This window comes from Mustela erminea, chromosome 6 (genome assembly GCF_009829155.1).
Source record: "Mustela erminea isolate mMusErm1 chromosome 6, mMusErm1.Pri, whole genome shotgun sequence".
Taxonomy (NCBI): domain Eukaryota; kingdom Metazoa; phylum Chordata; class Mammalia; order Carnivora; family Mustelidae; genus Mustela; species Mustela erminea.
Window position 1 is genome coordinate 106,459,659 of NC_045619.1, and position 15,037 is coordinate 106,474,695.

The 15,037-nt window shown below is 36.9% G+C and overlaps 1 protein-coding gene and 1 non-coding gene across 14 annotated transcripts in view; both read left to right on the forward strand.

Moving 5' to 3' along the window:
• The window catches only part of ERC1 (ELKS/RAB6-interacting/CAST family member 1), a 541,029-nt gene that overhangs the window by 38,443 nt on the left and 487,549 nt on the right, over positions 1–15,037 (forward strand). For all 13 annotated transcript variants that reach the window (XR_004287084.1, XM_032349214.1, XM_032349215.1 and 10 more), the window contains exon 2: positions 2,151–2,974. Coding sequence is in view for 12 of the 13 variants with exons in the window: in XM_032349214.1 (XP_032205105.1) it covers positions 2,306–2,974 (669 nt within the window). In the remaining variant the exon portion in view is untranslated. The remainder of the gene's footprint in view (positions 1–2,150; positions 2,975–15,037) is intronic.
• On the forward strand, positions 3,374–3,479 carry LOC116594597. Its single transcript, XR_004287309.1, has one exon. It is a non-coding gene; the product is annotated as a U6 spliceosomal RNA (small nuclear RNA).

The following is a 15,037-nucleotide window of genomic DNA, read 5'->3' on the forward strand; positions in this document are numbered from 1 at the left end:
ACTTCTCTCAAAAAGAAACAAACTAGACCTCCATGGCTTCCTGATATAGTTTTTTGTTTCTCTTGTAATTTTGCTTAAGGTATTTTTTGGTATAATACTTTGCCCTTTCGACATAATTAAATATATTATTATTATTTTTTTTTTAAATTTTTATTTATTTGACAGACAGAGATCACAAGCAGGCAGAGAGGCAGGCAGAGAGAGAGAGAGAAAGAGGGAGGAGAAAGCAGGTTCCCCGCTGAACAGACAGCCGGATGTGGGGCTCCATCCCAGCACCCTGGGATCATGACCTGAGCCGAAGGCAGAGGCTTTAACTAGTGAGCCACCCAGGCGCCCCAATTATTATTTGTTTTTCTTTATGGTTTTTGCTTTTTGTTTCTTACTTAAGAAGCCCTGCCTTAACTCAGGTTCACAGTGGTGTTCTTCTGAGTTTTCCTCCAGTAATTTTGATAGTTTTAAAATTTATATCTTTGGGGTGTCTGGTGGCTGGGTGAGTTAAGCATCCAGCTTTTGATTTCGACTCAGGTCACGGTCTCAGGGAGATGAGATTGAGTCCTGCTTTGGGCTCCATGCTGGGAATGGAGCCTGCTGGGGATTCTCTCTCTCCTCCTCCTGCACTGCCTTCCACTCCTGTTCACGATGCGCTTGCACACACACTCTCAAAAAACCCAAAATTTATTTTTTATTTATTTTTTTTTTAAAAGATTTTATTTTATTTATTTGACAGAGAGAGATCACAAGTAGGCAGAGAGGCAGAGAGAGAGAGAGAGAGAGAGGAGGAAGCAGGCTCCCTGCTGAGCAGAGAGCCCGATGCGGGACTCGATCCCAGGACCCCGAGATCATGACCTGAGCCGAAGGCAGCGGCTTAACCCACTGAGCCACCCAGGCGCCCCTTTTTTTTTTTTTTTTTTTAAAGATTTTATTTTATTTATTTGACAGAGAGAGATCACAAGTAGGCAGAGAGGCAGAGAGAGAGAGAGAGAGAGGAGGAAAACCCAAAATTTATATCTCTAATGTACATAGAATTTATTTCTGTGTACTGTGTGAAGTCGGGATGTAATTTATGTTTCCAAGAGTACCAGTTGTTCAGACCGCATTTATTGAATAATTTGACTTTTCCTCACTCTTTTGAAAGTCCATATACTAGGATATACTAAACTTATATATACAATTTATGCTGTGTTCTTGAACCTGTGCTATGCAGTTTTAAATACTATAGCTTTAAAAGCCTGTGAGTCCTTATGAGAAATCCTGGTGGTCAGATGTGGTTTGGAGTCCAGATTTTTCCCCGATACCCAGTGGACATTATGTAGTATCCTGTAATCATATACATTGTTTTCTCAACAAGGTATGAACAATACCTATAAACAATAAAGTGACCTCATACCAGATCAAGTCAGGTTTTGCTGCTAAATGGTTTAAGAAGAAACAAAACTTACTTTTTTTAATGATTTTTGGATTGCAAGTAAAGGATCACGGACCTGTAATTTATCTTGCTATTTAGGGAACATCTTCCTTCTTTGTTCTTCTCTTGCAAATTGTTTAGATTATTCTTAGACCTGTACTCTTTTTTTTTAAATTTTAGAGTCAGCTTGTTGAGTTATTTGGAGAATCCTATAGAGATTTTTATTGGGATATGAAGTATTTCGTACTTGGACCTTCTTATTAGATTTATACCAAAGTGTTTTTATGGTTTTGTTGCCATTGTGAGTGGGATTTTTCTTTTTAAATTGCATTTTCTAATTGTTATTACTAATGTGCAGGGAAAGTACTGATATTTATATGTTGATCTTGTATCTGACCGATTTGTAGATTTCTGTTAACTTAATAGTTTATGATCTTGGCTTTTCATGTTAGAAAATCGTATGATCAAACATTGAGTTTTATCTTTTCGTTGCTAGTATTTATGCCTCTTATTTCTTTTTCTTTCCACTTGCGTGGCATGGTTTTAGTATTCAGTTTTGAGACATACATGCAAAATACTGTTAAAAACAATGTTTACAGTAAAATGTGCTGTAATGCATGAATTTTGAATGCATGAATAAATAGATGATAGAAAGGGAGATCTTTCTTATGGTGGGGTAATGAAAAGTTTCTGAGAGGCAAATGTTTATTATTGGGGGATATAATGTGTGATCTTTTCATTACAGATATGGTGTAAGGTATTTCTTCAAGACGGGACAGCCGAAGACGTGTTACTTCTGATTAGTCTTAAGCAGACTTAGAGCCATCAAAAACCTCACAGAATTTCATATTTTGCTTTCTGCTTTATACCTTTCTTGGCACCGAAGTTCATCTTGCAACCATGTATGGAAGTGCTCGCTCAGTTGGGAAGGTGGAACCGAGCAACCAGAGCCCTGGGCGTTCACCTAGGCTTCCACGTTCCCCTCGCTTGGGTCATCGTCGAACCAATAGTACAGGAGGGAGTTCTGGAAGCAGTGTTGGAGGTGGCAGTGGGAAAACCCTTTCAATGGAGAATATCCAGTCCTTAAATGCTGCCTATGCCACATCTGGCCCTATGTACCTAAGTGACCATGAAAATGTGGGTTCAGAAACACCTAAAAGCACCATGACACTTGGCCGTTCTGGGGGACGTCTGCCGTATGGTGTCAGGATGACTGCTATGGGCAGTAGCCCCAATATAGCTAGCAGTGGGGTTGCTAGTGACACCATAGCGTTTGGAGAGCATCACCTCCCTCCTGTGAGTATGGCATCCACTGTTCCTCATTCTCTTCGTCAGGCAAGAGATAATACAATCATGGATCTGCAGACGCAGCTGAAAGAAGTATTAAGGGAAAATGATCTCTTGCGGAAGGATGTGGAAGTAAAGGAGAGCAAATTAAGTTCTTCAATGAATAGCATCAAGACTTTCTGGAGCCCAGAGCTGAAGAAAGAACGAGCCCTGAGAAAAGATGAAGCTTCCAAAATCACTATTTGGAAGGAACAGTATAGAGTTGTGCAGGAGGAAAACCAGGTTAGTTTTATATGTGTGTTTGTCTTTATTGACTGAATTCATGTAAGTGAAATGAGCTGTTCTCTTTCTTTCTTTGTTAGGTTTTCCTCTTCTTGCTTCATTTATCTTTCTTTTTCCTACTTACCAGAGTATTTTCTATCCGTCATTTCTTAACCTTCTCTGGATTTGATTCTGAACCTGTTTTTTTCTGGTTGCCATGTCTGCTTGCTCACTATTGTTGCTTGCTTTTCCCACTTGCATTTTCCTGCTTCTCTTTCTCTTCCTGTCTTTTCTTTAAACCTGTATTACCTTTCTCCGTTCTTTGGAGAGTATAATTTTTTTATCTGCTCTAAGATACATTATCAAAATTATTCAGGCTACGTATCTTAAGTGTGAGGTGTAGAAGTAAGACTTACCATAGTGCTCGCTTCGGCAGCCCATAGACTAATACTGAAATGATACAGAAGATTATCATAGTCCCTGTGCAAGGAATGACACATAGATTCGTGAAGTGTTCCGTATTTTTGCTGGTTGAACTTGGCGTTCAGGCATCATGCCCCTAGCACAATTTATGGGTCATGTAATTATCTGGCAGACTGGTGTGCTGAGACTCATTTCACCTGACTCGGAATCTATTCCTGGGCACTGCTCCCTGTGTGATGTTAAGTTAGTCATTGCCAGGCCTAGCTCTAAAGTGAGGGCTCGGATAAAATGAACTCAGAGGTCTTTCAAGTCGTCATATTGTATTGGTCCATTTGTTTGTATGTAAAGTATCCAAATCTCCAAGGCCTGCAGAGTTTGGGGGAGGGGGCAGAGAAAAGGGAGGGAAGAGATATATAAGTGTTAGTGGCTGCTGCACAACTGTGACATCTCACTAGTCTGCCAGGAAGACTTAAGAAGGCAAGAGGCTGTCCATAAAGAGAAAAGGAAAAAAGAAAGAAAGAAAAAGATTTACCATAATAGGTGTCAAAAAACCAGTCTTGAAAAAAACCAGAAAAACTACTGCAAGGCAAATCAGTATGTTGATAGCACAGAATGAAAATTAGTTTTAAGAAGTGAATATTGATATAAATATTAAGTACCAACAATGGGAAGCAGTTTTTTTCTGTTGGCATTCATGAAAGTTTAACTTTAGGATGTTTATGTAGCTTTTTAAAAATAAAAAAAGTTTTTTTTTTCTTTAGTTCTTCAAATATAAGGTGTAAGAAATGCAGCTTGGTATGGTTGGTTGCTTCTAGAAAATAAATGCGATAGCTAGGCATTTTAATTAGGGCTTTGCAGTTTGAGAGCTAAATGCTATCCTATTAGATATATGAAGCACTTTTTTTCTCTACTCCTCCAGGTTATAGTAGATGTTTTGCCAACACTGTCATGTCACATTGAGTGACATATGACTCCAAGGATGTGAACAAATTATATTTATGCTTCCATCAATTAAAATCTTAATCATACTTTTTGTTTGAGACTTTTAGAACTTTTCTTTAACTTGTGAGTTTGAATTATTTGCCTTCTTAAAAAATTCTACTACTCTTACAGGAGAATTTTAAAGCAGCCATCTTATTGTTGATTTTATACTTCATTTTGGGGTTAGTTAATAAAAATTATGAAGAAAGTAATCAACTTATTTGGATTTCTTCAGTGTTCTTGAATGATGCTAAGAAAGAAGGAATTAGAAATGACCTGTCTTTGAAATAAATCTAAGATTTCTGTTGATTGTTTTACCATTCTATTACTAATACTTAGTTCAGGCATTCATATCTACTGTTTTGGTTATTTGAAGAAGAGTGCTAGTTACATTGTTTTGTATGTTAAAGCCCCAGACTTACCTTTTCAGTAATAAAAATAGCTTGTTCAGTCATAAAAATAATACTGAAAAAGATAGATATGAAATAGAAATTTATCCTAAATCCTCCCATCTCTGGTAACTTTGCTTTTCCACTGTTAACATTTTGTTGTTTCTCTGTAATGTACATCTCTGTACATACACACATAAAATTAATCCAAATGGAATATTATAGGTGTTACATTATTACCTTTCTTAGCCAACACATCTGCTGTATATTAAAGCCCCATGTGACTGAATCATTATTTTAATGCCTATATACTATTGTGTCTGTACTAATTAATTTAACATCACAGAGTTAAAAATCTTCAAATTTATTTGATAGTACAGTATGAACTAAAAACTAAACATTGGGGCACCTGGGTGGCTCATCAGTTAAGCATCTGTCTCTTGATTTTGGCTCAGGTTATGATCTAAGAGTTGTGAGTTTGAGCCCTGCGTTGGCCTCCACACTCAGTGAAGAGTCTGCTTAAGATTCTTTTCCCTCTCCCCCTGCTTCTCCTCTGTTTCTCTCTCAAATAAATAAATCTTAACAAAACAAAACAAAAAAGGGGCTCCTGGGTGGCTCGGTCTCGTCAGTTAAGTGGCTGCCTTCGGCTCAGGTTGTGATCCCCGGGGTCCTGGGATCGAGCCAGGGGTCGGGCTCCCTACTCGGTGGGGAACCTGCTGCTGCTTCTCCCCCTCCCTGCTTGTGTCCCTCTCTCACTGTCTCTCTCTCTGTCAAAAAAAAAAAAAAAAAACCACCAAAAACTAAACCTTTAATTCGTTTAAATCAGAGATTTAAAAAGAATTAGAATTTATAGGGGCACCTGGGTGGCTCAGTGGGTTAAAGCCTCTGCCTTCGGCTCAGGTCACGATCCCAGGGTCCTGGGATCGAGCCCCGCGTCGGGGGGTCTCTGCTCAGTGGGGAGCCTGCTTCCTCCTTTCGCTCTCTGCCTGCCTCTCAGCCTACTTGTAATCTCTGTCTGTCAAATAAATAAATTAAATCTTAAAAAAAAATTAGAAATTATAATTTTCTCTTTTCCCAGATATAACCTCAAACTACTTTGCATCTAGTTTTTAACTAATGATTAAATGTAATTTGTCATTACACAAAATCTGAATGTTTTATTAGTATGCTTAAATCTTACGTCTCTTAAGTCTCTTATCGACCCAGCCTTTTTTTTTTTTTTTTTAAGAAAAGAGGAAATAGCCTTTAAAAAGTATTCCTTAGGAAGTTTCTTGAGTTTGAATCTTTAAGACTTTAAAAACAAAAATGTGAAAAGAAAGAGAAGAATTAAAATAGACCCCAGTGTTACATCTTAAAAGTAAGGACAAGTTTCCTAAATGTTAGTTCTGATACACTTACTTATTTAAAATACAGATTTCCAGGCCTTTTGCTTCATAAATATCTCTGGAGATGGAGTCCAGGAGCCTGTATGTATGTATGTATGTATGTATGTATTTATTTATTTAAAGATTTTATTTATTTATCAGAGAGAGAGGGAGAGAGCGAGCACAGGCAGACAGAATGGCAGGCAGAGGTAGAGGGAGAAGCAGGCTCCCTGCTGAGCAAGGAGCCCGATGTGGGACTCGATCCCAGGACGCTGGGATCATGACCTGAGCCGAAGGCAGCTGCTTAACCAACTGAGCCACCCAGGCGTCCCAGGAGCCTGTATTTAAACAAGCTTCTCTGGTAGTTCCGAGATAAACTAATTTTGGAATCTTTAGAATGTCGTACATCTAATTCTTAAACTAGTTTGTTGCTCATCTGCCATAGGGAATTCATGAATGTTTTCTTGTCACCTTTGAGCTTAATTGTGACAGAAGGGAAAATAAACAAGGGACCATTGGCTAAGTGTTTCTCAACCTTTTTTTCCTGCCTACTGCATTTCAGAGTAGCGACAGACTCCTGTACATAATGATCATTAACTGTGACAGTGACCTTTAGTAGAAGGAGTGTGTGTAGAGAAAAAAGTGTTTAAGATCTTAGATAGGGTTATTTAAAAAACACTCTGGTGATTTGATGTCTCCTCACCTTGAGAATCATTGATGTACAAGATAAGATATTTAGATGACATAGGACAGTAGAAAGGGGAAATATGTTGTCTTCAGTTCACATTTATGTTCATGGAAGGTGAAGTACAACACAAAAGTTTATCATTCCTAAATATGAAATAATAGTCGATACATTCTGAAAGTTTTTACAGTTTGGTGTTGAATTGTAAATATCAAGAGAGAAAAAAGGAGTTTGCTTTGTTTAATCTTTATTTTTTTTAAAGATTTTTTAAAAATTTATTTATCAGAGAGAGAGAGAGGGAGAGAGAGCGAGCACAGGCAGACAGAATGGCAGGCAGAGGCAGAGGAAGAAGCAGGCTCCCAGTCCAGCAAGGAGCCCGATGTGGGACGCGATCCCAGGATGCTGGGATCATGACCTGAGCCGAAGGCAGCTGCTTAACAACTGAGCCACCCAGGCGTCCCTGCTTTGTTTAATCTTATGGTAAGGTACTAGTGTAGCATGGGTCTTAAAAACTATCTGTATTTCAAGAGTAGGTATTAGGTTTTTTAATTTGTAAAAATCAGATTAATAAATTTGGAGTATGTACTGATAGTGTTTCAGTGTTCGAATATGAGGTACTTTGTATGTATTTAGATAGTTAAGCATCATAGTGTATCATACTTGAATATTACTCAATCTCAAATATATTGTTAATAAGAATCAGTTTACTTAGGTTTACCTGAAAAGTGGTTGAACTGTAACTTATTATATTGTGTAAAAATTACACATTAATAAACAATTCCCTTTTAAGTTTCTGCCTTTCAAGAGTATATTGACAATATATGTGTATATAAATGTAATGTGTATCAGTATAGGTGTATGTATAATTTAAAGTGGATTTTGGCAGAAGTGGAATTGAGATTACTAGATTTATCCTTGAATTAGCTAGCCTCCAGTATACCTTTCTGATGATGCTGAAAATAGGCCTTTCACCAAGATGGTTTTTATCATCAAGCAACTTGGAAATGCCTATTTTAACAAGGGAAAAAAATTATTGGTATATGTCTTTATTTTCAAATAATCGAGGCTGCTAATTATGTCTATACTTTGAAAGCTGTGTGGATAAAAAGCAATGACAATATTCTTTGTAGTTACTAAACTACATTCAAAAGTAAGGTATTTGAATCTTCTGCAGAGTGTAGGGGGAACTCAGCACTTCAGTCCAGTGGAAGTGAAACAGTCCACAGGACTATGATGCCAAAAAAACCATATGCACTGAAGGAGGGTGAACACAGCCTTATCTAGATTCCGCCCCTTGCCCTAATTAAGCAGCAGTGCTGGCAGGAATATATTCTTCCTGCACCCACTATAATTACCACACAATACTAAAATTGTATAACTTTAGTCCAAAAAGCAAAGGGTGCAATTTTAAAGTAAAGTGAGACACTGCAATGAGATATAGAGAACTGAGAATGCTAATTAATAGATTATAGTGAGCCAACAGTGGGCCCTAATTAAACTCTGCATTCATTATACCCTCCAGAGCCCTCAGAGGTCAGATATTTTCCACTTTACAAAGAAGATTGGTTTAATAGGATTTACAGTAATTAAACAAATTTCCCCATTCCAATTTGAGACTGGGGATTTAGATGCATTCTAAATGTTTGATCTGATTGGGCCACAGAGGTTTGTTCTAGAATCTATCAAATGTAAAAACACATTTGCTTAGAATTGCCTAATATGTGTGGTTCATTATTACAGAGTTCTTTTAGGAAATTGTTTCTAAAATAAATACCCAGCTGTTTTTATGTTTCATACCCCTTTTGTTGTTTCAAATACTGGTGGTTGGAGAGGTGGAACAATACATGTTTTAACAGGAAAGACCTTTTCTTTTTCTTAAGTTGAGAGTGAAGAAGGTTTTTAGTGTGTGTTTGCTGAAGAATAAAAGTCCAGGTATGAGCTTGGTTGAATTGCAAAGCTAAGGCTTTCAGTGATTTCTGTTTCATTTTATTCTAACCAAGATTTAACAAGTTATTATCATACTTTTTTAATATTATGCCTTCGTAATATTTTTATATGTTGAACTTAGTTGGAAGCTTAATTTTATTTTATTTTATTTTTTTATTTTTTTTAAAGATTTTATTTATTTATTTGACAGACAGAGATCACAAGTAGGCAGAGAGGCAGGCAGAGAGAGAGGAGGAAGCAGGCTCCCCACTGAGCAGAGAGCCTGATGCGGGGCTCGATCCCAGGACCCTGGGATCATGACCTGAGCCGAAAGCAGAGGCTTTAACCCACTGAGCCACCCAGGCGCCCCGAAGCTTAATTTAAAAAATAACTGTTTTAAAGCAATCATTGGGATTTTGTGTGGTCAAAGTACATTCAGTTCAACAGTTCAGTATGGTGAGTGAGTTTAATGTTTTATGTATTTTTTTTTTTGTTTTTGGAGTCTGATTTTATTTAGGATTTGATTTTTTGGTTTTTATTTTATTTGTTTAAGGATCAAGAGAATTTCCAAGTTCAGAAATACAAAAAGATAAACTTTGTTCTTTGTTCTGTTGGCACACGGGTGGCTGTTAACATTTTTACAGTTTTAGGTCGTACCTTCATTTGTAAAAGCTATTATAAGCTTTTTCATGATGTTGCTAATTGTTTCACTTTCATTTAAGTTGATCTTGAGATCTGGAATCTGTGTCTTGGACTATTTAACTTTTTGATAATTCTTTTTTTAACATAGAGATGAGTTATGAATGATAAAGCACACTATGGTGGATACAGATAGATGTGATCTTTTTAGGTGTTTCAGAAATGAGATGTGTTAAGGAACTATGCAGAATGAGCCGAGAATATTAAATCAGATGTAAAGTAGAGTAAAGTGGTACTTTGTAGAGAACCATTTGGGGAGTTGTCCTCCCCATCCTTCCACCTCTTTTTCTCCTCCCCGTCCCTTGCTTCCTCCCTCTCTTCCTTCTTGACAGCTTTATTGAGATATAATTCAATTCATCCTTTAAAAGTGTGTAATTTTTTCTTTCTTTTTTTTTTAAAGATTTTATTTATTTATTTGACAGAAGGAGAGAGATCACAAGTAGGCAGAGAGGCAGGCAGAGAGAGAGGAGGAAGCAGGCTCCCCGCCGAGCAGAGAGCCCGATGTGGGGCTCGATCCCAGGACCCTGGGATCATGACCTGAGCTGAAGGCAGAGGCTTAACCCACTGAGCCACCCAGGCGCCCCGTAATTTTTTCTTTCTTAATCTGGATTTTATTTGAAGAAGAATTTGAAGAAAGTAATAGGAAGTTGCCCTAGGGATTTCTTGAGCAAGGAAATGAATGACATAACATTAAATACTATTTAAGAGCAGCTTTTGTTGCTGTCAGCAGAATGGATTGAAGCACAGAAGGCGGGGAAAAGCAATTGATTTTGTGGCAGAAGGCCTGGATTAATGTGGGTAGTAGGAATGGAGAGGAAGGTACACAATCATGAGATACTTTCAAAGAAATATTTGGATATAGACTGTGATGGCAAAAGAGAAGACTGTGATGAACCATGGTATTGAGATAGGGGAAATGTTTGGCTATCGAGGGAAAGTGGATAGAGATTAGAAAGTGGAACTAGAAAGCATAAGCATTTAGAAATAAGGGACTAATGACTGTGACCTGAGGTACATGTACGTAGACGTTATTACATATGTGCTTGTGAGTGTTGGAAAATTTACTGCCCTGGTTATTTCAGTATCCCAAGCTACAGGTCTCTGCTTATGGGAGTAAGGAGTGGAGAGGCAGAGAGAAACCATTAAATGGTGTATCTTTGATAGGTATTTTCTCACCGAGCTATTTATGTGTTTCAGTCTTCTTTGTTGTGCATTTCTTTGAATGCAGACAGCTTGAGAGAATCTCTAATCTCTAAATTAAAAAAGGGTAATAATGGTTTATGTTCCTGTGATAAGTGGACTTCTTTGATAATAGATGTCTTTTAGTTAGCAAGTTCACCGAAGATCATGTACCTTTGTGTGATGAATTTGGAGTGAATTTGTCAAAAACAGAAATATTGCAGAAAATGTGCTTTCAGGAGGAAGTGATTAACTTTGTATTGGAAGTGTTCTGTTCTTTCCTTATGGACAAGATTAGAAATGCTTTTTTGAACTGTATTTTTCTTTTTCTGTGCTGCCATATGTATCTCTGAAAATAATTTTCTTCCTGGAATTGGGAAGTTTTTAGCAGAGATCTGTTCCTTTAATTTTTTCATATTATTAGCAATAATGCTTATTGAAACTACCTCCTTTTCTATTTGTTCTGGCAGTCTTTCCTACCTGATAGGCTCATGGTAAGTTCTGTTACGTTTTGACAGTTGGTGGAGAATATGGGATTGAAATGATACCTTTCTAGCTTAATTTCATCTGTGGAGACCTTGTGAGCTGAGAAGGTGAGAAACAGTTCATCTTTGATGTGCACACTGTACCATCCTTCAACAGCGATTGGTGGCTTATGTACTTTCAGAGTTTGTGATATGCAGAGACCTGTTGCTTTGAAATCACTCTGGGATAACTCTTCTGGGATTGTATGAGCCCTCAGGCACCTGTATGGATCCCTTTAACAGCAAGTCTCAAATGTTTTGGCCTCAGGAGGTTGTACACTTGTAAAAATTATTGAGCCCCAAGCAGCTTTTGCTTATGTGGACTTCATCAATATTTGCTATATTAGAGACTAAAATAGAAATTTAAAACAGTTTATTAACATTTAAAAATAATAGACACATTAAATGTTAACAAAAATAATATTTTTTTTTTTTTTTTTTTTTTTTAAAGATTTATTTATTTATTTGACAGAGAGAGATTACAAGTAGGCAGAGAGGCAGGCAGAGAGAGAGAGGAGGAAGCAGGCTCCCTGCTGAGCAGAGAGCCTGATGCGGGACTCGATCCCAGGACCCTGAGATCATGACCTGAGCCGAAGGCAGCGGCTTAACCCACTGAGCCACCCAGGCGCCCCAAAAATAATATTTTTAATGGAAACTAGTTTTGCAAGTCTCATGTCTGACTTAATAGAAGACAGCTGATTGTCAGAACTGCTGCTTCCAATGATCTATTGCATTTTTAAATTTTGGTTGAAGTATTTGAAGGAAATTAGGCCTCACATAAATATGTGGTTGGAAAAAACAGAAGTGTTTAAAAAGCCTTTTTAGGGGGCACCTGGATGTCTCAGTTGACTGAGCATCTGACTCTTGATTTCAGTTCAGGTCATGATCCCAGGGTTGTGAGGTAGAGCCCTGCTTCAGGCTCCACGCTGAGTGGGGAGTCTGCTTGAGATTCTCTCTCTCTCCCCCTCTGCCCCTCCCCCTGCTCTCATGTGTTCTCTCTCTCTAAAATAAATTAATAAATAAAATCTTTTTTTAAAGCCTTTTTTTAGATAATCATGGATATTTTGAAATGACACAAAAATTTATTTTTTGACACTTTACTGATGTTTTATATGCCCTAAAACTCATTGATTTTTAGTGTAAATGCAGTTCAGTGACTTAACTTTTGTTTTTGTAGTAAATTTGCTGAGGTGTGCAACCATAACCATAATCGAGTTTTAGAGTATTTTCATCAAGTGGTTGTTGCACTGTGGAATCTGAACTCTTATCAATGAATTTTCCATAATTTGTTATGTTAAAATGAATTGGTCTGTCTTGTACCTTGAGTAGATCTTGTAAAATGTAGAGAATATACAGGAATACATATACTTTCTCCAACATTTGTAACATTGCATAGTGGTCATTTGGAAGGTATTGGTTCATTTGAGTTATGCAGATCTTCCAAATGTTGCCATATTTCATTAGACAAATAAAAAAATTTGCATTCATTGGTATTAATTCCTAGCTCATTAGAAAAGTCTTTTTCAGTTTTGGTAGGCTATAATCTCACCAGATGGGAGATACAGGTTTTCCAGAATTCTGATTTTTGCATGAAAATTCAAGTTTTATCACCAGCAAGAAATACTGTCCATTATTGTCTTTGAAGTGACATGTTTGTTTTGTTAATTTTTGAGAAAAATTGTCATATATGAGACAATAATTATAGGTTGTCAGTTCAGTCTTTAAGGTGTTCAGGTAACCATTATATTTCAGTATGCAGCAAAAGTGTTTTATGCCTCTTTGAAGATGTTACTTGAGCAAAGAGAGACCTGAGTGATGTGACTGGGATAAAATATTCCAGGCAGAAGAAACTAACTGTCCAAAGGCCTTAGGATCTTTTGATTCTAATAAGAGGTTGCCAGTAAGGGTCTTAACTAGATTATTCTTTAGCTAATAATGTTCCTCTTCTGTCTATTCAGTGTTGTAATAAGATGCCACAATTTGTGACCTCAACAAGGCTTTTGGTTCTTTGCCATAGTTTAGGAAGGTACACTATTTCTTCAATAATAGTGAATAATGGGAAAAGATTGGCTAAAACCTTATAGGCCACAAGATAGCCCAGGCAATATTAAATAAAAGGAGAAAGCGTCACTGTTCTAGAAAGCCAAAAAAAGCACTTTTTAGGAAAAATTATTTATTTATTTATTTATTTACTGACTGACAGAGAACACTAGTTGGGGGAGGGGCAGTGGTAGAGGGAGAATCTCAAGCGGACTCTGTGGTGTGCATAGAGCCTGAGGTGGGGCTCAGTCTCATGACCCTGAGATCATGATCTGAGCTGAAATCCAGAATTGGATGCTCAATCAACTGAGCTACCCAGGCACCCAAAAACTACTTCTTCAAAGTTTTGGAGGGAGTTTATCCATGCATATTGAATAAAAAATTCTGCTTTGAGATCTGTCGATAATGTTTTTTGATTTTACATTCACAGATAATAACTGATTAGAGATGTCACCCTTTTCCTGACAAGCTATAAAAGTGTTCATCTGTTACTAATTGCTACTTTTAATATTTATTATTTATTTATTTATTTATTTATTTATTAAAAGATTTTATTTATTTATTTGACAGACAGAGATCACAAGTAGGCCGAGAGGCAGGCAAAGAGAGAAAGGAGGAAGCAGGCTCCCCACTGAGCAGAGAGCCTGATGCGGGGCTCGATCCCAGGACCCTGGGATCGTGACCTGAGCCGAAGGCAGGTGCTTTAACCCACTGAGCCACCCAGGCGCCCCTATTATTTATTTTTGATTTAACAAATATTGAGTACCTTCTTTTTATCCTTAAATTTTTCTTGGTGAACTGCCCTAAGTAAAAAATAAAGCTGAAAGCAGTGTGAAAACTTCACAAGATAATGACTTGTTTTCTTGAGTTTTTAGATTCCTGAATTCACATTAAACTTAATTTTAGTGATTTAGAGGATGTATACAAAGAATACATACATTTTCTCTTGGATTTTTTGAATATTGTCTTATATTGTAGAGTAGAATGGATTTAAAGATAATAGACTTCTAGAAATATGTAGTAACCCTTAGAAGAAGCATCAGTGATAGTAAGAACTACAAAGTGAAAAAGGCCAAAAGAACCAGTGCTTTTTTTCTTGTTTGTTGATAGCATGTATTTCTGTCCTTAGAGTTTCGCTAGGAGGCTCTTAAATAGCCAGTAGTTACAGTCGGATAACCAGAAAGTATTCTCCTTATTGAGTGTTTTGTGGTAAGGATTCCTTTTTGTCTCATCAATTACCCAGCTTTTTCTGTGAAGAAATTAAAAAAGGGAAAGGATATATTGATTTATTTTTGGTTGGAATGGTGTTCACACTAATACTAATTTTGTTCTCCCACTCTCTGGAAGCTATTTAATATAATCATATCCATAGCCCTAAAAGGAGGGCCCAAACTCTTCAAGAATCACTGTATACTTTAAAAATTATCCTTTTTTTTTTAAACCAGCAAAAGGTGGACTTATTTGGGAATAGCAGAAAATTGCAATCTGGGACTGGCAAGCTATAGATAAGTCCCCCAAATTATTATGTCATTAGCAGTGCTTGAACATTATAATTCATTGCCTTGAAGAAGAAGAGAACAAGTCATCTAGAATTTCTTGACATTTGGAATCTATATTACCATTACTTAACTATTAGAAAGCATTGTAAAATTCTGAAAGAGAGTTCAGTTTTAAAGACTAAGAATATGACAGGCAATGCATAGTAAGCCACTCTCATGGAAAATTTTATGTAACTTTTTTTTAGTTAAATATATTAAAAGAATTTTAATTCCAGTGTTTTTAACATGCAATGTTACGTCAGTTTCAGGTATACAACATAGTAATCCAAGAGTTTCACTTAATACTCCGTGCTCATCAGAAGAAGTGTACTCTGT